Raw genomic sequence first — 23,194 nt, 5'->3', positions numbered from 1 at the left:
AAAATACATTTCCTGCTGCCGATCTTTTTCCTTTTCATTTAGCAAACATTGATTTCTCTCTCTCTCCCCCCTGCCCTCCACCTCCTGCAGATGGAATAGAAATGAAATCACACATCATCTCTTTGGGGTGATTTAGTCGTCAGAGCCAGAGGCAGTGGGTAGTCTCTGGCTTCTCTTGTCATGTATCCATGGGTCACTTCCTGACCCCCATGGTCATTTAGCCTTTTTCTTCCGTCAGATCCCACCATTCCCACCCCACCTCCCCCAACACACTAGAAAAGGAGATGCAGGGCTCCCGGCTTGGGAGAGCAGGAGGCTCTCATCACCAGCCAGAGGAGCCTCCCAGAGAGGCTCAGAGAAACGCTTCTGGAAAAAGTCAAGTTCAAGGTTGTGTCAACACCAAACACATGAAGTGGCCATTATCCAATTAGCTTGATTAGTGTGGACAGAACCGAGAACGTCTGCTCCCCCACAGCCCCTTACACCGGATTCCAGAGCTCAGACAGCTGTGGCAGCAGAGAGAAATGGGGCTCTAGCTATGCCTGCTGACTCTCCAGCCCCTTAATTCCCGGTGAGGCTCCTATAAGTTTACAGTGAGGATCCATGGGCTAAGCTCAGAAAAGCCCTCCGAAGACCCAGGGAGGGGACACTGAAGTGGACACGGGGAAGCTGTGGTTCACACTCACTTGTATGCTGGAGCTGATGCTTAGTGATTCTGTTGGGGTCTGTGTGGGTGACTTGGTCTGTGCCTCAGTTTCCTCATCTGTACCAGGATTCTCAGATAGGCACAAACACAGGTGGATGGTAAGAGGACAATGGTGAAGGTTGTGGTGGTGGTGCTAATAGAAGAGGTGATAGAAGTGAGAATGGTGATGGAGATTGTGATGGACGTGGTGATGCTGACAGAGATGGAGACAGTGATGGCGATGAGGATGGTAATCAAGAAGAAGGTGACAGTAGTGATGACAAAGAAGATGATTCAGTCGAGTTTAAAATAGGCATGAGAGGCTGGGTGGTGTTGCACCTGGTTGAGTGCACATGCTAAAATAGGCATGAGACTTGAACATATATTATGTACAAAAAATATGCAAGTGGTCACGAAGGCCACAAAATATGCATACATTATTAATCATTAGAGAGATATAAATTTATTGATTTATTTATTTATTTTTCTCACCAGGATTATATCTGGGGCTTGGTGCTTGCAAAATGAATTCACCACTCACAGTAGCCATTTTTTTCTTTTTCTTTTTTTCCCCTTCCCTTTCTTTTATAGGACAGAAAGAAGTCGAGATGGAGGGGGAGATAGAACGAGGGAAACAGAGACACCTGCAATACAACTTCACTGTTTGTGAAGCGTCCCACCTGCAAGTGGGAGCCGGCAGCTTGAACTCAGGTATTTACATATGGTAATGTGTGTGTTCTGGTGGGTGCACTACCACCTAGAATTGGAAGCATAAATGTACATATCACAGGGCATCCAAACACCCTCATGAAGTGATGGAGATGAAGAAGACTGATTATTTCAACCCTTGGTAAGGAAATGGGGCAACTGGAACTTACTACACCAGTGGTGGACCCTGCTAAGATAGAGAAACTGGGTAGAGACTGGCATTCCCTAAAGAGTGAAGTACTCATCTCCATATGAGCCGCCACTTACTCCTGTATGCTCACCCATAAGGTGAGTCTGTCAAAGTTTACTGAAAGCATTCTCTCTCCATTGATTGACCTGGCCTCTGTGTTGACACCTGATCAGATCTGTTTCTGAGGCTCTGCTCTGTTACATGTGTGCAAAACAAAATTGCTTTGCTTAGTGTAGTTACAGAAAGTCTTGAGATTAAATAGGGTAAATCCTCCTACTTGGTCCTTCTGTTAAGATTCTGCTATTGTGGGTCATTTGCATTTCCATGTGTGCATTGTATCATGTCGCACATTTTAGAATTAGCTTGTCAATCCTTACAAAAAATTAAAAAAAAAAAAAGCTTGTTCCAAGTTTGGTTGAGATTGTGCTAAACCGATTTGGATAAATTGTCACCTTGTCCTATATTCAGCCTTCTTATCTATTTATTTAGGCCTTCCCCTCCCCCAACTTAGTGTTGTTTTGTGCTTCTCAGTGTAGAGACCTTGCACGATTTTTGTTAGTTTTGTTCCTCACCATTTTACTTTCATCCTGTGCTTTTGTCTGGAATGGGGTGGTGATGCATCTGGTTGAGTGCATACATTACTGTTCCCAAGGACCTGCTTCGAGCCCCCTGGTCTTCACCTGCTGGGGGAAAGCTTCATGAACATCGAAGCAGTGCTGCAGATGTCTCTTTCTATCTCCCCCTCCCCCCTGAATTTCTGTTTTTATCAATAACACTAAAATAGTCACCAAGAGCAGTGGATTTGTCATGCAGGTACTAAGCTCCAGCAACAACCCTGATGGCAATTAAAAGAGAGAGAGAGAGAGAGAGAGAGGGATTTTATTTTCCAGCTCTTCCCTGCAAACAAACAAGAATATAATGTTTTTTTTTATTTTATAATAACCACGTGTCCTGTAATCTTTCTAAGCTCCTTTATTGGTTTTGAGAGTTGTTTCCTACATAAACATGCCATCTGAAATTAGGGACAATATGTCTTTTCTGATCTTTGTGCCTTGAGTTTCCTTTTGCTTGATTGTAGCAGTGTCCAGGACAAACAGGGCAATATCAAAGAGGACTGGACAGAGAACATCCTTGCTTGTACCTGACATCAAGGGAAAGTTAATGTTTCACTATTAATGGTGATATTGGTTCTGAGTTTGTTTGTTTTTTTCTTGTAGATTCCTTTTACCAGGATGAGGACATTTCCCACTATATCTAGTTTTCTGAGATTTTTTTTTATTATTAACATAGGATACATTCTGTCAAATGCTATTTCTGCATCTTTTGAAATAATCACATTTTGTATGTTTTCTCTCCTTTGCCCTACTGATATGATGAATTATACTAATAAATAAAGAACTTTCTTAATCATCTTTCAAATGTTAAACCAATATTTCATCCTGAGATAAATCTCATTTGATCATGAGACATTATCTTTTTTTATATACTTCTGGGTTTAACTTGTTAAATCTTGGTATTTCATAAAATCCTTAAAAACATGTTCACTGAATCTTTGATAAAATATTTAAATGAGGGAGTCGGGCTGTAGCGCAGCGGGCTAAGCGCAGGTGGCGCAAAGCACAAGGACCGGCATAAGGATCCCGGTTCGAATCCCGGCTCCCCACCTGCAGGGGCGTCGCTTCACAGGCGGTGAAGCAGGTGTCTATCTTTCTCTCCTCCTCTCTGTCTTTCTTCCCCTCCTCTCTCCATTTCTCTCTGTCCTATCCAACAACGACAACAACAACAATAACTACAACAATAAAACAACAAGGGCAACAAAAGGGAATAAATAAATAAAATAAATATTTAAAAAAAATATTTAAATGATTGATAAAAATTCATCAGTGAACCATCTGAGCCTGGATTTTTGAGAATATTTTTGAAAACAAATTAAATTTCTTTAATAGCTGTAGGGCTGACTGGTCATATTTTATACCCCTACAGTGTCAGTTTTGGTAATTTTTTTCCCTAAGAAATAGGTCTATTCTCTCCAGTCTGTTTGACGAAAAGTTGCTTATTGTATACTCTTACTGTCTCAACACTTTTAGGATCTGTAGTAATAAACCCTTGTTCATTCTTGGTGCTGTTGAGTTTTGTGCTTTCTTTTTTTCCTCCATCCTTCTGTCTTGGGGTTGTCAATTTTGTTAATATTTTCAAAGAAAAAGCTATGGGCCCAATTCCTTTCTTGTGGTATTTTTTTCCACTTCACTGATCTATGCTTAGATTTCTATTATTTCCTTTCTTCTGCTTACCTTAGGTTTATCTTGCTCTTTTTTTAAAAAAAAAAATCATCTCAAGGGTAGTCCGGGAGGTGGTGCAATGAATAAAGTATCAGACTCTCAAGCATGAGGTTCTGAGTTCAATCCCCGGCAGCACATGTACCAGAGTGATGTCTGGATCTTTCTCTCTCCTCCTATGTTTCCCATTAATAAATAAATAAAATATATATTTTAAAAAATCATCTCAAGGGTTGGCAAAACAGCTCACATGGCTAGTGCACTGCTTCACCGTGTGCTGAAACCACGTTCAAGCCTGGCCCGGCTCCCACCGCACTGAAGGAAGCTTTAGTGCTGTGGTCTTTTGCACTCTCTCTGCTTTACTTTTTTTTTTTGTCTTTATATTATAAATAAACAACAACAACAACAAAAACATTTCAAGATGTAACCTTAGGCTATTGATTCTAAATCTTTCTTTCTTCTGAATATTAAGGTAAAACTGAATCTCCCTCTAAACACAGCCTTAGTTGCAAGCTGTCAATTTTGATTTGAATTGAGGGTTTTGTTTGTTTTGGTGAGTCAGGGTCTCACCCATGTGTGATTTCACTGCTCTGAGCTGCTTTTTTTCATTCAAATAGAGAGAGGCACCACAGCACTGGGGTACCCCCCCCTCCCCCGTGCATGCTTGTCACCCATGAGGTGGTTCAAGCTTCTGGTCCACACCTGCTGGGAGGAAGCTTCATAAGTGGTGAAGCACTGGGGGCAGGGCAGTGGTGCACCTGGTTAAACGCACATAGTATTATCTGGAAAGACCGAAACAAGGACCCAGGTTCGATCTCCCACTCCCCGCCTACAGGGGGGAAGGTTCACAAGTAGTGAAGCAGGTTTGCCTGTCTCTCTCTCTCTTGTCCTTCCCTCTCTATCCTACTGAATAAAATATAAAAAAAGGGAGGGGGGAAGATGTCTGCTGGGAGTGGTGGATATTTAGTGCCAGCCCTGAACCTAAGTGATAACCCTAGAGGCAAAAAAAAAAAAAAAAAAAGAAGACAGACAGAAAAATGGGGGCGGGGGAGAGGAAGAAAGATACCTGTAGCACTGCTCCACTGCTCATGAAGCCCCTCTCCCCCAACTGCAAGTGGACGCCAGGGCCTTGAGCCCAAGTCCTCACACATGGTTAACTGTTTGCTCTATGGGGTACACCACTACCCAGCCCCCGAGTCACCTGTTGGAGATACATCTGGAACCTGACTCTGGGGACTTGGGTCTGGTCTGCTTTTGCCTCCTCTCAGAAGCCCCCTGCCTGCTCCACTTCCTATCCTGAGCAACAGACTCCAGGGCTCTACAAGCCAGTGATGGTTCCCACCCTCCTCCCCCAACCAACACACACACAAGAACAGAAACACCTCACCCACCCTCCTGACTATAGCACTCCCACTACCATACAACGACTCCTGTTCCTTCTGGAAACACGTGTTGAGTTTGTGCCGATAAGAATATGCTCTCCTTCCCCTTGACCCACAGCTGAGTGATTTATCTGATCTGCCACCTTGTCTCTAGGCCAGGCGAGATTAAGAATACACTTAATTTCACAAGCACAGGAGGTTGTGTTTAAATGGCAAAAAATATTTGGACCACAGCACCATCAGTGAGATCATTTCAGTGGTTTGAAAGCTGATGCAGAAGCCACTTGGCTCTTGTCCCTGCTTGTTCATTGCCAATAGCTGAGTGGAAGGGTTCGCAGAAAAAGGTCTCTGAGCTGCAGACACTGCCCTGAACCCCAGCACCCGACAAAGGCTGCCCTTGCATGGAGGACACTCCCTGAGCCATGGAGGGTCGAGAGAGAGAGAGAGAGAGAGAGAGAGAGAGAGAGAGAGAGAGAGAGGGGCAAGGAAGTGGATCATAACATTGTCTCTCCAGGTGGCATACTGGTGACAGAGGGATGAGCTGCCATCTAATCCAGTCACAATAGACCCTCTAGGGAAGACAGGACACACAACTCAAGATAAAAAGGAAACAGAAGATCAGAAACACCCAGAAGGGACTTTGGGTTCCTCTGGCCAGTTGCCAGGGTACAGGACTCTAGAGGAGTCTAGAGAGGGGACTAGATGTCAGAACCTCCTTGGGGGATCTAGTCTCAAAGGTCAGAGCAGCCCAGTGTTGGAAAGTTTCAATCACTCAGTTAGGGTGCTGTTGAAAGAAGCTCTGGCATCAGTGCAGAGAGAAAGGCCATCCTAGCTCCTTCAACAGAGAAAGCTCTTTTTCAACAGAGAAAAAACAGGTAACTCAGTCATAGAACACATGTTTTTCCTATGTGAGGCACTGAATTTGATCTCCAGCACCAAATGACAGCAACTAAGACTAAACAAGTAGAACTCCACACATGGTACATGCATTGCTTTTTCTTTTTTGTTTTTTTTCCTGCAAGTTTATGTGTATCAGTTCTCTATGTTCCACATAGGAGTGAAATATGAATTAGTTGTCTTTCATCTTTTTACTTGTTTTGCTAAGCATTGTTACCTCCAGTTCCATCCATTTTGTCCTTGCATGTGCATCATTTATAATCGGAAGGATTCTGTATGTCAAGTTAAAGTGTGTGTGTGTGTGTGTGTGTGTGTGTGTGTGTGTGTGTGTCAGTGTGTGTTATTTTCAGTAGGCTGTGTAGTCTTTGTATGAGTGGCTGCTCACTAACAGCACACCATGGGTCCTGGTCCCCATCCTCTGAGTCATCAGGTGGACATTTTTACTGCTGCATCTTCCTCTGAGCTTCTGCTTCCTCAGGACCCATCAGAGGATAGGGAGTGAGTAATGCAGATTCTGCTCAGGGTTCCTCAGAACAGCTGCAGAGCAGAGGTGCCCAGGAGAGAAGCCCGGAGTCTCCCTGCAGTGGGCTCATTTCACAAAGAGGAGCCTGAGGACCCGAGGTGGCCCCTGGCCAGGCTGGGTGAGTGGGGCCATGACAGTGTCTGAGCCCTGGGTAGCCTCTGATTCCAGGGTAGGCACTCTAAGCTTAGAAGTAACCAACAAGCACCCCACTTGTGGTAACTATGAGCCAACAGTTCTTGAGCCTTGGGACAGGGAGCTCTGGGGGCGTGGGAACAGGGCCAGGTAGCAGGGGAGAGGTGGAAGAGAGTGCAAGGGGTCTCATGTTCCAGGAAAATTTTGGTTCCAAACCTTTGGGCAAACCCACAAAGGTCCATGAAAATGTGGGCAAATGTGCCCCCTGGCTTTCCAGTGGACCTCAAACTCAAGTCTGGGGCTGGAAGCCTCTTATATTGAGAGGTAAACTCAGGCCCTGGAAGGGTGTTTTCCTAAGAATAGGACAGAGATGGAAAAAGCGTTCCTGTGACCTCACCAATGTGTTTTAGACCCTCACATCTCTAGAGCTCTAGGGAGAGATAGAAATAGGCTGGGGGTATGGATCGACCTGTCAACGCCCATGCTCAGCAGAGTAGCAATTAGTAGCAATTACAGAAGTCAGAACTCCTACCTTCTGCTCCCCCAAAACAACCTTAATCCATACTCTCAGTGGGGGAGAAGTGATAGGATGAAGATAAGAGGACTCTGCACTCCAGCTCCATCAGCACTCAGAGAGAGAGAAGGGAAAGGAGAGGGACATATGGAGGTAGTTATGTTGTCATGAGTGGCTTGGAGGGGGAGAGAGGATTGAATCAGAGAAAAAAGGGGTAACTGTGTATAAATGTGGACAGATAGTTGTAGAGCTGATGGTTGGTCCATGTCTACAACCTTAGGGGAACTGTGGTGGATTGCAGGAGACTGAAGATTCAGTACTCTGGTGGTGAGAATGGTGTGGATTCAACCCCCTGTTGGCATGTAATTCTGTAACATAAAAAAAAGGAACATTTCTGAAATCCCACCCCAGGGTTTGAAGAGGAATCCAGGCGACCCTCCAGTGGTGAAAATTTGGGGAAACTATACAATGAAAGGAAAGCTTTCCATTGCAGCTTCTGGCCAGTGGGAATATTGGGGACACCCTGGGGGGGGGACTGGGCAGAGGGGTCCTGCAGGCATAAGGGGAAGGCAGGAGCCTGATGATGGGAGTCTGGTTAGTGATGGGGGGGGCAGATGGAAGTGTGCCCGGTGCTGGCTGGGAGGGTAACTTGTGGGAGGGTCTGAACAGGCAGGAGGGAATGACTCAGGGGTGGGAGGAGGGAGGTGTGTTTTGCTGAGGAGTTCGGACTTACTCTGAGGGCAATGGGGAGCATGGGGAGATATCTCAGCTATGAGTGACAGCTTTGGGCAGGGTTGGGCAGGGGCTTCTGATCTGTGCTAGGGGTAGTATTGTCTGGGGAAGGTGGGGCTCAGGCTTGCCAGCCCCATGCTGGTGCCCTTTGTGGGGACTCCTGAGATGCCATCTAAAGACAGGCTAGGCCATTCTCAGAGGCTACCAGCCTGGGGTGCTGAGTAGGGCTTGTGGCCCTGAATAATCTGGGGCTGGGGAGGCTGCACTTTCCCCGTCATCACTAGGGCCTCACCTCTTTGGGATGAGCTTTTTTCCTATCTTCACCACTGGGATTATTGCCAGAGCTCAGTGCTGGCACTACAAATCCATTGCTCCTGGCAGCTTTTTTTTTTAATGAAGGTCATTTTAAATATTTTTATTTATTCGTTTATTATTGGATAGAGACAGAGAGAAATTGAGAGGGTAAGGAGAGACATAGAGAGGGAAAGAGACAAAGAGACACCTACAGCCCTGCTTCAGCACTCATGAAGCTTTCCCCCTGCAGGTGGGGACCAGGGGCTTGAGCCTGGGTCCTTGTGAACTCTAATGTGTGTGCTTAATCAGGTGCACTACTACCTAGCTCTGCAGCAATTTTTTTCTTTTACTTTTCATTCCCTTTTCTCCCTTCCTTCCTTCCTTCCTTCCTTCCTTCCTTCCTTCCTTCCTTTCTTTCTTTCTTCTTTGTTGGACAGGAGGGAAAGAAATTATGAAGGGAGAGGGGAGATAGAAAGGAAAGGAGAGACGCCTAAATACTTGCTTCACTGCTTGTGAAGCATTCCCTCTGCAGGTGGGGAGCAGGGGCTTGAGCCCTGGTCCTAGTACAAGGTAATATGCATGCTAAACCTGGTGTGCCACTGCCTGACCACCCTTCCCATCCCCACCCCCTTCTTTTTTTTTCAGTCAGGCCACTACTCAGTTCTGGCTTATGGTGGTGCAGGGAATTGAACCTGGGACTTTGAGGCTGAGGCATGAGAGTCTCTTTTGCATAACCATTATCTACTGCTGCCCCCCCTTTTTTTTAGGATAGAGGGAGACACAGTCAGAAAGGGAAGACAGCACAACACCAAAACTTCCCAGTACTGAGGGGGCTGGGCTTGAACCTGGCCCCAGCACATGACAAACCAGGTGTTTGTTTGGGGGAGTGGGTTTTGAAGTGGCATTTCCTTTAAGGCTAGAGCTAAGAAGTGACAGGCAGGTTCCTAAGTCCCTGTTCCCCATCCTGCAAGGCAGGTGACTCCTCTTTATGTCCACTAGCAATAACCATGCCCACTGCTGCAGGCCACATCTATATAACATTGAAACATTGCCTCTGTCTGTGTGTGTGTGTGTGTGTGTGTGTGTGTGACAGATACAGACAGATATTTTTAATCCCAACAGGCTATTATGGCTCATATCATGCCTGTCAAATAATTATGAATCATTTCCCGTTATCTTTATGAGGACGAGCTCACTGCGGCAGAGAGATTGGACCTCTTGGTCCCCTGCATATCCCCCACCTCTTATGTATATGTGTGCGCTGTGGGGAGATTTATGCAGCAGTTGTGGATAACAAATGTCCCGGATAAAATGCATTATCTTCTTCCCCGATGGGTGGCATCTGGAAGGGTGTGTGTGTGGGGGGGAGGGGGCAGTGAAGAGGAGCCAGGGACTGGAAGGGGCGCACCACCCACAGCGCCAGGCCTTGGGCGGTGTGCACCTAAGTGTGTGTTCTCTACTTTAGCCCTCCTTCTCTGCTTCAGGGATTCCTCACTAACATCAACTTCTCCGTCAACACTTTCATTCTGTGCCTCCAAGTCTCCATGGGCTCTTCTTTCTTACTTTATGGAAAAAGAGACTGATGTTCAGACCGTGTGAGAGTTGCTGTAGCCAGGCCAAGAGATGACACCCCCCCCACAAGCCCCCCTCCCTAAACATGTCTTGGTACCCATCCCAGTGCCCAGTTTTCCAGGGATATTACCTGGCACCTCCGACTCAGCTTACCCACTCCTGCACCCTGAGAAGCAGCGAGTGGCAGGGTTCATGGCAGAAAGGACCCCAATGCTTCGCAGAGGCCTGTGAGTACCCCAGTGCTTCCCTGTAAGTCTGATGGTTGCACTGCTCAGTCTGGAGTCAGACCAGGGGCTCTGTCATTTCCTTCAATCCAACTTTCTCTACCTGGGAAACAGGGAGGCAGGAGTGTGGGCCAGGGGGCTGCAGGCTGGACTAGACACCACTGCCCCCTTTACATGTGCTCTCTCCAGCCTCCAGAGCTGTCTGTGCCCCATCCTGCCATCTCTGACTCCTTCTGGGCATCTGTGAGGTGTGATATTTACACTTCTTAGGATGGCCCTGGAGGCATCCCACTGGGTCTTGCTTGGAGCTGCCTTGAATCCAGGCCCCAGGCTTGGCTTCCCTGAACTGCCATTCTCTGATGTTTACTCTACTCCTGCGAGGTTTGGCACCTGGCTCCCACCTGATGATGGCGGTGAGCAGACCCTCTGGGAACCCCACTTTTCTCCTGGCCACATAGGTCTGGGGATACAGCCACTGAACACTGTGCACTGGGGCCACCAGACAGAGCAGAGCCATGGTCACTTTACAGAGGGCCATATATTGGCAGGAGACGCCTCCTCCCCTCTGCTCTCATCTCCTCTCCCTTCCTCCCCATCCTGCCCCTTCTTTCTCCCTTTTTTTCCTTCAACACAACTGACTGTACTCTGCCACGCTGCCCTAGGGAGATGAGACTTTTGGGGGTCAGCTTATTCTGGTCCTCTTGTGTGATACAGGGTCACCCCTTGCTTCTCGCCCACCTCCCAGTTTAAGTCATCTGTCACACAAACAGAAAATGTTCCTCCCCACAAGGACCACAGAGGAGGCAGTGAGAAAGGACCCTCTGGACCCATGTTTGGGAGTAGAAGCAGGTCAACAACTCCCGTAGACAGGTTGAGAGTGTCCACCCCTGTTCTGCAGTTGGAACAAAGGCCCCCATTAGCCTGGCCACCTCCTCCCCCCCAAGTTCAAAAGCATGAGGATCCTCATAGAGGGCAGGCGCAGGGAGCAGCCCAGGCATCCCTCCTCGACTCAAGCCCCATCAGGAGCCGTCTGCCCAGACGGCAGCCGGCAGCCTCAGGGGCCTTTGCCTGGCAGACAGCAGCCTTTCAAAATATTATTTACCCAGTGATTCCAGAGACTGTTTACAAGACCAAGCGAGACAGGCACACAAAATAGGGCAAAGTACCTTCAAAAGTATCCTTCAGGGGGGAAGAAGAAGAAAGGGTGGTGGTGGGGAGGTTAAAGGCCCAAACAAACAAAACAAAAAGAAAAAACAAACCCTTCTCAGATCTCAGGTTGTAAATAGATGGATATTACTATACAAATATTTTTGGCTGCAGGAGCACATGGCAGGGAGGCTAGGGGAGGATTTTTCCATGGGGAGCCTGGAGCCTGGAGCCTGGCCATTGCACATGGGCAGCCATGTCCTGGGCAGGCAGGTGGGACCATTCACACCAAGGAGTGCCAGCTTGGGGCTAGAGGGGAGGGACATGAGAATCACCAGGAAGGCACACATTTTCCATGCGGGGGAAAATGTTTTTGTATATGTCCCTTGGGCAGGCAAGCAACTGGCCCTGGGGGGTCCTCTATGTGCTTGTCACAGGCACTGAGGCTGGCTCTGAACCTGGTGGTGGGCTCTGGACCCTACAGCTGCCTATTACAGTCTCCAAGAAGAGCTCTCTGGTAACTCTGGGTCCTTGTGTCCCAAGGGATGGGGAGCCTGGGTGGAAATGTCTGTGTGACTCTGTCTCCAGGCATCGGTGATTCTAAACAAGTCTCCAGTTTACCAGGGCAAGGGGGCGGGGCTCTGGGTGCCAGGATGCCCAGCCTCCTGCAGCTTCAGCCTAGCCTTCGAGGCCTCCAGGACCAGCTTTCCCACAAGCACCCCGCGTGTCCTGACCTGCCTGCCTGTGGCTCCTTTGCCACACCAGGTGTTCCCACCTCCAGGCTGCTGCTCACCCTGCTCCTGCCCCACCCAGCCTCTGTGAGCCTCACCTCTCTCCTTCAGAACCTTCTTCTTAAGCACCAGCCTGCTCAGCCGCCGCCTCTGGTTGCACTTGTTCCTTGGGTCACCACATCTAGTCTGTCAGGTCTGTCCTGGCTCCTCAGCTTACTGTAGCTCTTCTTGGGGTGTCTTATCACTTCTGGGCTGGCACCAATGAGAGCCCGATGATCACCGTGGCACAGTGTCCGAGGGTGGTGACCGTCACGCAGTCCTCCCCCCACCAGACTCTCGCCAGGTTATCTCAGCCAGTCATCACAGTGACTCAGAGGGTGTGGTCACCTGACTTCACTCATGGGGAAACTGAGACACACAGCTGGGAAGAGGCAGAGCTGGGCTTTGGCCCCTCCCTGCTCACGTGGGACCACACAACTGGCCTTCCTCCCCACCCCATAAAGGCACCCCAGAAGTCTATTGAATGAATGAACCATGCAGGCATTGGGGAAATCAATTGGCCCTTCACTCCCTCTACTCTCTCTCTCACTCTTCCCCCTCCTGTCACCCCCCCCACCCTTCTTCACCCTCTGTACTGATGCTCAGGGTTCAAGATTCTGAACAGGTGGCCCCCTTGGGCAACCAACAGGAAGGCAGAGAACCCCCAAACAAGCTGGTGGTTCTCAAGCACTGTGCTCCTGGGTGTGCTTTCCAAGCTTGTGGTCCAGCTCAGGCGTGTGTGTGGGGGAGGGGGTGCCTACAGCCCACCGGGTGTCTATGTGGCCCACGGCAGTTCTCAGGGTTACTGTGCCCACCGCATCTGCTGGAGCTTGGGAAGGGAGGTCTGGTTCAGACCAGGATGAGCCCAAGGGACAGAGGCCTGGGGTGGCACTGTGTTGGGAGCCCAGGGCACACTGGTGGCAGTGCAGACAGCTTCAAGCAGTGCTTGTGCACAGTCCACACTGGCACCTGGCCCTCACCAGCGACCCCAGGCTGGAGGATGGAAAGCAGCTGAGGGGTGGGAGGGGGCAGCTGTTCAGCAGAAGTGGGCCTCCAATGGGGACCAGCCAGAACAGGCCCTGGCCAGGGCCTGAAGTCTAGTTGTGCTGGGCAGCACCTCAGCCCTCCAGACCCCCCCTCCCCCATGGTCTTCCCCTAAGCAGATCAAGGATGTCTCTTCTGGAAGGGTCACACTGGCTCCAATTCCCACAGGCTGTGGGTGGGGAGGTGATGACAAGATAAAAGCCCAGGATGGTGCCACGGATGGCAGTGGGGCCCCAGGCCACAGGACACTTTCCCTTATCAAAGATGATGTTTGTTTCTGGGTAGCGGTGATCCCTCCTCCTCCATGTGCTACGGAGTTAGCCTCTGCACCCAGGACAGGTGGGGCTCTGAGGGCAACGCATTTGGGGGTGCTGTGGTGAGGAGGGAGATTTGGCATGTTGGCGGGCATGCAGGCTGGGCTCAGAGCAGGTAACTCACACCCAAACCTCAACTCTAGCCGCCCTGAGCAGGCGGGCATGCTTCCTTTCGTTCTTTAAACAAACAAATCGTGAATTTAAAAGTCGAGGCAGAGAACTAACCAAGGTATAAAAATAGCCACCGGCCACAAAGTCAGAGCCCGAGCTGCCGCCGCTCCTCCCAGCTCTGGGGCTGCGATGGCCAGGTTCGAGGAGTAGGGGGTCAACATACAGCGGAAGCGCGAACCCCCCCACCCCCACCTTGTCCAACGGAGGGGGGCAGGGCTGGGGTATGGGGGGTGGCTGGAGGGCTTTGCTTTTCCTCAGTAGGGAATCAACTGGAAGGGGGTACAGAGGATAAACTGATTCCCCATAGAGTAGCTAAGCTCGGGACAGGGATCTCAGCCCCATTCCGGCCTCAGTGTCCCTGCATGCAGGCTGTCCATTTGGGGTTTGGGGCTCCGCGGGGCGCGCAGTGCGGCCGGCCGCTTTGTGTGGCCGCCGAGACAATGGTCCGGCCGAGCTCCGGCCCTCCTCCTCCTCTGCCTGGGCGCTTTCTTTTCTTTTCTTTCCTTTTTTTTTTTTTTTTTGGCAGGCTGGGAGGGAATTCTGCCCCCTCCCTCCCTGCTCCCCTCCCCCGCCACCTCCCACGCCGCCTCCGCGCGGCTCCCGGGAACCCCTGGCGGAGGCAAAGTTGCAAGTTTGCAGGGCGCGTGCCCGCCGGGACGGCCGGCGGGCGGGGGCGCGCTCCGGGGGCGGGGCCGTCTCGTGGGCGGGGCGGGGCGGCGGCGGCGCTGCGCCGAGCCCGCGCCTGTCGCGGGCCCCCCGCCGCCCCCCTCCGGCGGCGCCGCAGCGGTCGGAGCGGCGCGCGGGCACGCGGGCGCGGGCGCGCGGCGGCGGCGCGCAGGGACAAGTAGTTTACATTGTTGGGCGACTTTTGCAACAACTCGCCGCGCCGCGGCCTCCGCGCGCCGCCGCCGCCGCCGCCGCCGCCGGCTCCCGCCGCCCGGGCCCGGCCGGCCGCGCCGGGGGCCGCCGCGCTCGCTACCGGGCCGCGCTGGCCGCCGACATGGACACCAAACATTTCCTGCCGCTCGGTGAGTGGCCGCGGGCCGGGGGCGGCGGGGGGCGGCGGGGGGCGGCGGCGGCGCGTCCCCGGCCCGCGCGCGAGTTGGGGCGCCGGATCCGGAGGGCGCGGGCTGGGGCAACTTTTCCCGGGCCGGCGGGCGGGGACCAGGCGAGGGCTGCGGACGCGCGGGCCGGGGACTTGCGGGCCGAGCTGGAGTGGGCGGCGGGCCGCGCGCGGGACCGGGGCTTCCTGTCACCCCTCGGCCACCCCGAGTGCACCCCGGCCCCGGCCGCCCAGCGCCCCGACCTCGGGCGCCTGGCTCCGGCCGACTGGTGCGAGCACCCGGCCGGCCGGGCGGAGCAACTTGTGCTCCCGCAGGGTCCTGGAGGCCGGGTCCTGGGGCGCACGCCCCCCCCCCCCCCCACTTTCCCAGCAGCCCGGCGCGGGGGGCGCGATCGCTCGGGGGCGGTGCAGGCGGGAGCCGCACAGCCCGGCAGGCCCGGTCCCAGGAGCGAGGCCCCCACTCCTGCGCGCAGGGCTGCTCTCCGGATCCTCCTCTGGGGCTGGGGCTACGCCGGGGCTTGGGGGGTGGTGTGGCGCACCCCCAGAGGCACGGAGGGCTGGCGACGGATCCTGACACTGCCACCCCGCCCGACGGCTCCCCTGCTCCATTGCCCTCCAACTCCAGGCCCGGACCCGTGTAGCCGGAGGAGGGTGGCCTGGCCCGGCGCCCCCTGCGCTGCCCGCCCAAGGGCTCCGGAGGCTGGGCGAGCGGGGGAGGGGAGGGGGTGGGAGACTTTATAAATGAGCGCCGGGAAGGATATTAATTTGGTGGTGGGGACTGCCGCCAGACTGTCAGGCTTGGGTGAAGGATTTGTGCTGAATGGAAATTAAAACAGCTGATTATGAATGAAACCTCATGTCCGCGGCCCCTCCTGCTTGCACCACTCCCCCTCCACCTGCAGCCCAGGGTGCAGTTCAGCCGCCCAGTTGACTGCACAGCCCAGTCCAGTTTGGTGAGGTTGGGCGGTGGAGGGAGCCAGCGGGGAGCTGGCCCCCGGGGTGGCAGGCTGAGGCCTGAGCACCCTCACAGGGCCCAGACACACTGTGAGGGACGGGCCAGGCTTCGAAGTTGGGCGGCTCACAGAACACTCTTTCCCCGAATCTGCCTGAAGACTTGGGGTGCAAGGCTGTATACCTGCCTCCCCTCACCTCTGGGTTCCTTGCCATGACCACCCTCCACCCCCCTGCAGCTGGCAGATGAGGTCATGACAGGACAGGGGCAGTAGGCCACAATGAACAGTGTGTTTGGGATTCATACCTTCAGCCTGTGGGACAGGAAAGTATTTCGGGGATTATGACTGCATGTGGCCTGGGCCAGTGAGAGGCTGGTGGCCCCATGTTTCCCCAGTGGCACCCCCTTAAGCTTTGCACACAGGTGTGCCCCTAGGGTAGCACAGAACTTCCCCAGAGGATGCCTTCTGGATCCAGAATGCTCAGCTCAGATGTCCCCACCCCTATCCCCCACGTGTCAGGGCCCTCACTGGGTACTGGGAGAAGGACACGACTGTCTCAGCAACAGGGAGGGTCCTGTGAGGACCTGGGTCACAGGGTGACTGTGTTGGAGTACCCATGAAAAAGAGGGGTGTTGTGGAGCCAGTGTCCCAGGAGCCTAGTGGGTATACCCTCGTGAGGTGGGGGTGGGGGGGCACTTCTCCCACCCCTGAGAGTGGCCTCTGGGCGGCCTACACACCAGGCCTGAGAGCAGCATCCTGGGCTCTAATCACATTTCATTTTATGATTTTTTTCCTGAGCTTGTGACCCTCTCTAAAGTCGACAGTGGAGTTGAAGGTCCATTTAAGCGGCTACTTGCTTAAGCCCTTGTGTCAACACAGCTTAATCCCACGTGGGGGGGTTGGTGTCAGAAGGCCCAGCCTGTCCAGGGCCCTGCAGGCCCAGCGGCCTGCAGCCCAGGGCAAAACCCAAGGCTGCTGGCCAGACTGGCTGCCCCTCTCAGCTGTCCAGCCACTTCTGGAGCCTTGGGCATAGAGGGCTTCTTTCTCACTGTCTCACCACTAAGGGACCTGTCCAGTGGACACTTACTGGACGCAGTGGTGAGCCCCTGGTGCAGATCTGGGGATGGGGCAGCCCAATGCTTCCTGCCCTACTGCACACCCAGGGGGGCTGGTGACCCCACGCCAGTAGGGAGGAGGCCTGTACTGGCTTTTTGCCTGGACAGTGAGTCCTGGAGGCCGAGTCTGCAGAGGAAGCCCAGGCAGGGGTCTTGGGCCAGGCCGCAAGTGACCATTTCCCCAGAGGGGTGGTGTGGTCACTGACGGTAGACAAACTGTCTACCCTTTGGGGGAATGGTCAAGGGCCTCCTGGGGGGTGAGTTTGGAGTCCCATTGAGGGGCTTCTGGGCATGTCAGAGTCCTTAGGACCCAAAATAGAGCACATTCCGGGGGCCTCCCGAAATAACAGGGTCATGTGACTCTCAGGAGGCTGGGCTGGGAGGCTGGGCTTGGAGTCCAGCCTGCGAGGCAGCTCTGTCTTGGCCTGGGCAACTGCCACTGTTGGGGCGTTTGTTTTGGTCCACTCTGGAGGGGCTCTGTTTCTCGATGTGGGAAGTGTGAGAGTGGCATGACTGTGGCCGTGGTCTTGGCTGGCTGGGCCTGACCACTACTTCTCAGACATGGGGTGGCCCCAGGAAGGGAGGGCTGGGCGGCTCTGGGTTCAGATTCAGTGAGTGGAGGGGTGGCTGTGGGGTAGTGGGTGACTCTTCCAGTTGGCCCATCCTTTAGGAACTGTGGAATTCCCTACTCATACACCTTAGAGAGAGACTTAGGTTGGTAGTCTTCCTCTTCTCTATCGGGGAAGGTGCGTGGAGGGTTTGCGGGTTACTGTGTGGGCACAGAGTTGCTGGGCAACTTCGCCAGGGACTCTGGTATCAGCATAGGGGAAGATGGCTGGGTTGGGGTTGGGGGTGACAGAGGTTTTATCAGACCCTTGAGGGTTACTGAACAGCTTTGCTGCTGGTGCTGTGGGCTCTGTCTACACATGGCTGGTCTTGGGGCTGGGGCCTTAAGTGGAGGGGAAGGGGCTCCTCACCCAGCTGTGCTCCAGTTCAGGTCTGGGCAGTGGGGCCTTGCCCTTCCTTCCATCTGCTTGCACCTGGATTATCTTAGAGGCCACTCTGGAGGCTGCTGGGTGTTCGGGCTTCGAGTTTTCCCAATGATTGGTCTATTTCCACAAGAACTTCTTGTCCTGGGGGGCTGGGGTGGGGTCAGAGACCCTGCCCACATGAGCCTGGGGTCTGGACTGTGACTGGTGATGGTGGTGGGTGCTGGTGTCCACATAGGATTCACCTTTGAGACTTGTGTCCCTGACCCTCTTTCAGCATGTCTGGCTGGAGGAATGTTTATAGGAGGGTATGGGGGTTTCCCCTCCCCTCCCTCCTTCCTGAGCCTCCCATCTGCAACATTTGCATTTTATAAGGTACTTTTCCAGTCTTACTGCTCCTTTCTCCACCCATCCACCACATCCCTTCCATTGAGACCCCTTTGTCACTGTTTCCCCCATCGCACCCTCTGGAATGGCCTGGCCATCCCTGCTAGGGTCAAGGGGAGGTACACCCCAGGAGCCTCACCTTGGGGGAAGGCTCTGATCAGGTGCAGGGCTGTGTCTGGGTTGGCAGTTAGCTTACGGTGCTCCTGTCTTCTGCCCTTGCAGCCTGTAAGTGTGTGCATCCGTGTAGCCTGCCCCTGGGCCTCTTGTCACTGCAGCTGTTCACCTGTAAAATGGACGTATACATTGGCTCCTTGGGGGCCTTAGGAAGGCAGTCTGCTTTGGCCTATAAGGGTATGTCTGTCTGATGGCTTTCTCCTAAGACAAGGCCTGGGGCCAACTCTTGGGACTCCTCCAATCTGGGGCCAGGAAACAGCCTACGCTGGTGTGTGCACTGTGAGAGCACAGGTGGGCAGGAGGACGGCCTGGCCTGTGGTTGGCACTCTCTTGGGGCCCCTGGCTCCTCACCAGGCTCCCTCACCCATGGGTGCCATCACCTCTGGGTGCCTGAGACCCTCATGGGAGGCGGGTGGGGCTGGGGCCTTGTTTGCACACCCACTCGAGCCCTGTGTGAGATGTTCTGAGCAGTTGTGCCCATCGCCTCCCAGACAGGGAAATTGCACCCTAGAGTTACAAAGCAATTGTCTAGCTCAGCAGCTGAATGAGCGTGAAATGGAGCAGAAAGCAGCGAAATAAAATTGGCCCAGGCCTGTGCAGGGGAGAGTGGGGACACGCAGGCGCGCGTGCCGGGGCCGGTTACACTCACATGCTCAGGGCTCTCACCCGCCCTGTCTGCTGCTCTGGCCGGTGCCATTTGTCATGAGTCCTGAGTCCCCATGCACCCCATGAGCAGGGCAGGAGAGGCAGGCAGGGGAGTGAGGTGGAGCCCAGCTTCTGAGCTCCTGACTTCCTGGGTCTCCCTGCCCCTCCTCCCTTTTCCAGAGTTCTCCCAGCTGGCCAGGGGCTCCAGCCCTCCTCTGCCTGCTGTAGACCTGGGGACTTGTTTCCAACCTTTCGCAGACGCGGAGGCAGGCGTGCTGGGCTACTGTCTCAGAGTCCTGTGTGAGCCTGCCCAGGGCTTTGCTCCTGATGCTGCCCACTGTGGCTGCCTACTTTCCTGTGGTGCGGGTGTCCAGCTGGGCCAGAACAAGCTCTGGGGTGGGGCTGCACCCCAGGCCTGCAGGTGCCTGGATGCTTAAGAGTCTGCAGGAGCCTTTGCCTGCTGGGCTGGAGGGTATGGAGGGCAGAAACTTCCCTGTGTCAGCTGCCCCTGGGGACCATGAGTCGTGTACTTGCTCCTTTGTAGACCCCCTGACCTTTCCCTAGGCTGTCCTTGACTGGGTGGGTATGTGGTCTGCAAAGCCTGAGGACCTGTGTTTTCCCCTCATTGGTGGGTGGGGCTGTCTGGTCCTGAGGGACCTTGATGGGGGTGTGCTGGGCTAGGACTGCCACACATGTCCCCAGGGCAGACAGGGTGGGGCCTGCCTTATCTCTGCCGCCCTGTCCCCCGGCACACATTCATGCGGGCACACTGGAACGCAAGCACGCACGCACGCACGCACGCACGCACACCTATATACCTGTGTGCACTCGCAGGAGAGCACACACGTGCTTATCCCCAGCCTTCCTCCCCTCCCAGTCTAGCAAAGCCCTGGGGGCTGCTGTCTCAGGGGCCTGCCTCCCCATCCCCCCACCTTGGGGTTGGTGCAGGTGGAGCCAGGGCAGTCTGGACCTGCCTCCCCTCCTGAGCTGGGGGAGGGGAGGGGAGGAGAGGGGAGGATGGGAAGGCCTCGGGCTGGATCTGGAGCCCAGAGGGTTGCAACAGGGGTTTCCAGGTAGGAGGGGGGGGTGTCCCAGTGCAGGGACAGCCCAGACAGGGCGCTGTGACTCTGAGCTGGGCAGGTGGTGATGGGGAAGACATGCTGGGGAGATGGACGGCTGGGGTGTGGGCTGACATTCTTGCTGTGAGAGTGAGGCCTCCTGCTCCTTGTGTGGCTGTGCCGGAGGCAGGTGGGGGCCACGTAGCCCGGCACAGCCAGTACCCAGGGGTGGTATGCCTCCCTGGCCCTCCACGTGGCCCTCCCTCAACACATAACGTGGGCCCCTTGAGCAGCTTCTCAGGCAGTCAGACAGAGCCCCTGGGCAGGGGATCTCTGCCTTCCCAGGTCAGAGCCCTTCTAAGCATGAGAATGGGTTAGAAGCCCCCACTTCTCACTGAGAGGGGCTTTTCTTGTCCCTGAGGCCACTGGCCTGTCCTTGTGGGAGCTGCTCTGTATCCTGCTCAAATCCCAAACCCCCAATTAATTGAGGTACCCCAGGGCCCATGGTGCCAGTGGACACAGTGAGGGGCTTAGGGGCTTGGGGGGAGGTGGATGAACCTTGCAGTGGTCAGCAGGACTCAAGCCGAGGCCTAGGAAGATGTCCCAGCACTGGGCAATGGCGGGTTACCAGAGGTGGTGACTGGCGTGAGGCTGTGCTGGTGTTTTGGAAATCCTCCAGAGACCAGAATCCTGAGGCCTTATCCTGAGGTGTGTGTGTGGGGTCTTCCTTCAGTGACACCCTTATTGGTCCTTGGTTCCAGGCAGGGCAGGGGTTGGGGGGGGGATCTGCACTGTGAACCCCTGCTCTGTGAGCTGGCTGGCTGAGTGTGGCCTTCCCTGGCTGTGGCCGGTGCTGGGTCTCGGCAGAGGCCAGGCTACCTGTGTCTGGATTGCGGAGGGGAGGGGCCTTGGGCCTGGGCCAGGCTGTGTGTAAACCCTCTAGCAGCCATGGATAAGCCCCAGAGTTCAAAGCCAGCTTGGGGTGTGGCCACAGGGCCTTAATGAGGTTACTGATTCAACAGGCTTCCTGGTGTTGCTGCCTAGACTAGAGGGAGGCAGGGGAGCCCCGGGCAGGGATCTAAATATCCCATAATTGACCAATTTAGCTCAAGTGTCCACACTGGCCCCGGGCAGAGGTCAGGCTCTGTGGGCCCTGGTGGCCACCTGTTTAGAGCCCTGTGCCTCCTGTCCATCTCTGAGCCACATCCTGGGAAGCCCAGCCACATGGTGTGGACACGGGTGGGCAGTGTGGACTCGGTGCCTGACCCTGGCCTTGTTGATGCCTCAGACATGAGGATCAGAATGCATGAGGCTGAGCAGTGGGTGCTGAGCTGTGGACACTCACATATACCAGCTGCCCACCCCACTCCCTTGTTTCCCAAAGGCTCGCTTCTGAGCAGCAGGCATGTGGGGGATATGTCCAGAGTGGGCCCCACATCCAGGGGACCTGCCAGGCCCTCAGTGACCACATGCCTGCAGGTGCACGGCTTCCCTGGGAGCCAGGCAGTGTTGTGTCCACACACTCATGACACAGACACGAGGCTCAAGGATGGGGCCCCAGTTGGAGTCCCCGCTGCAGTGGTTGTCCCTCCTGGACACAGGGTGCCCACCGGCTAGCTCAGTGACTCAGCATGGGCTCACATGGTGCCTTCCACAAAGGCTGCCTCCACTGCTCCTGGCTGTGACTTGCTTGAGCCTGGGGGTGCTCTGAGGCCCTCCCTGGTCCTGTCCCATTGCTAAGTGGACACCTCCCCACCTCGGCTAAGGGGACAAGCCCCTGACTGGATGGGGGAACCAGGCTGGGAGTGGGGCTGGGTGGGCACATGCTCACTCCACCTCTTCCTCCCTCTGCATTTGAGCTGGGAATGTGGTGGTGTGACACACTCTGGGAGACAGTGTGTCACAGGGAGACCCAGGACTTCACAAAGGGAGTGGGTTTGACAGCTGCAGATGGTTGGGTCATGCCAGCCAGCACGAAAGGCCAGGCCAGCCCTCTCTCTTTGGGATCTGCTGTCTCCAGTATAGAGTAATCTGTGGCTCCCTCCGCCCCTTGTGTGGTGGCCAGGCTTCGAATCCCATGAGCCTGCTGCCTCTCCCACCTCATCAAATGGCCTTACTCTTCTTGACTGTCTCATGCTTGAAGTTTGCTGTTGAGATGGGCTGCCCTGTGTCATGAGCGAGTGCCAGCTCTGGAGTGAGGGCATTGTGGCCCTGGGATGGGCAACCCAACTGTTTAGGATTCAGTGGCCTCACCTGGAAACTGTGGGGGGGAGGTCATGGAGGCTTCAAAGAAGAGGTAAGAGTGTGGTTGGGCTTTGAGGTGTGAGTAGGAGTTTCACCTTAGGCTGAGGGCAAGGCAACCAAGGCAAAGGGAGCCAGTGGACCCATTGCAGAGAGTCCTGGTCCCAGTTTGGGTGAGGAGAAGGGGATGCCCTGGTGAGCATGAGGAGGGGTCCTCCCAGAGGATTTCAGAAGCAACTTAAGTGGCCAGGCTCCTCTGAACTGCCCCTGTTGGCAGGGTTTCATGAGTGTGCAGGTGAGGGGCCTGTGTGCATGGGGGTGTGGCCGGCCGGTCTGGGAGAGGCCTGGCTACAGTGCCCACCTGAACTTGGCTCCTCAACTGCTGGACCTTGGTTCCCAGCCCCCTGCTGGCCTCTCACCAGGTGTTCTACCAGCTCAGGACCAGCTTCCTACATACATGGGCTCTCTAGGGGAGGCCAGCCAGGGTTTCTTTTCCAGTCCCTGTTCCCCACCCCCTCTTGAGCATCTAGAGGAGCCCCTGCCCCACCCCCTTTCCAGGGAGCCATTCCCCAGGACCCTGGGCCATCTGCCTCCTCCCCCACCCCTCACTGCTGCCTGAGGAAAACAGCTCTGATTGGGGCCAGAGTCCAGGGGAGGTGATGGAGCCGTCCCCGCCCCACCCCTGCGCCTGGACTTTCTGCCTGGGCTCAAGGTCAGGACAAGGGCCAGGAGGTGGGCCTTGGGTGTGTGTGCCCGCATGCCTAGACTGGCCTGAAAATGGTGAGGGGGCAGTGCCCACAGCTTGCAGTTACAGGACAGGGGTGCTGGGGAGATGAGCTGGGGCTGCCCCTCTTCCTGCTGCTCCATCTCCCTGGATACACTGGGCCCTCCTGGCCCAGTGACCCCCCCTCCCTTTGGAGGCCAGGAACTTCACCCCTAAGGGGACACCCAGTGGGTGGCATGCTCAGGGCCTGGCCCGCCCTATTCTGGTTCTG

At 54.6% G+C, this 23,194-nt stretch overlaps 1 protein-coding gene and 2 long non-coding RNA genes across 5 annotated transcripts in view; 1 reads left to right on the top strand and 2 right to left on the bottom strand.

Moving 5' to 3' along the window:
* Window positions 1-12,387, bottom strand: part of LOC132540860 (uncharacterized) — a 34,200-nt gene extending 21,813 nt beyond the window's left edge. Inside the window, exon 1 of the long non-coding RNA XR_009551984.1 lies at window positions 12,105-12,387. This is a non-coding gene — a long non-coding RNA (uncharacterized LOC132540860). The remainder of the gene's footprint in view (window positions 1-12,104) is intronic.
* The window catches only part of LOC132540859 (uncharacterized), a 234,429-nt gene that overhangs the window by 98,269 nt on the left and 112,966 nt on the right, over window positions 1-23,194 (bottom strand). The window lies entirely within an intron of this gene.
* Window positions 1,374-23,194, top strand: part of RXRA (retinoid X receptor alpha) — an 89,739-nt gene continuing 67,918 nt past the window's right edge. The window contains exon 1 of one of the 3 annotated variants that reach the window (XM_060199337.1): window positions 1,374-1,396. Coding sequence is in view for 1 of the 3 variants with exons in the window: in XM_060199338.1 (XP_060055321.1) it covers window positions 14,575-14,602 (28 nt within the window). In the remaining 2 variants the exon portion in view is untranslated. Of the gene's footprint in view, window positions 1,397-14,402; window positions 14,603-23,194 lie in introns of those variants that run through there. The other 2 variants (XM_060199338.1, XM_060199339.1) reach the window with 2 other exon arrangements.

The sequence above is a fragment of the Erinaceus europaeus genome, chromosome 10 (assembly GCF_950295315.1).
Source record: "Erinaceus europaeus chromosome 10, mEriEur2.1, whole genome shotgun sequence".
Classification (NCBI taxonomy): Eukaryota; Metazoa; Chordata; class Mammalia; order Eulipotyphla; family Erinaceidae; genus Erinaceus; species Erinaceus europaeus.
Note: the sequence above shows the minus strand (reverse complement) of the source record. Positions and strands in the feature narration are given on the sequence as shown.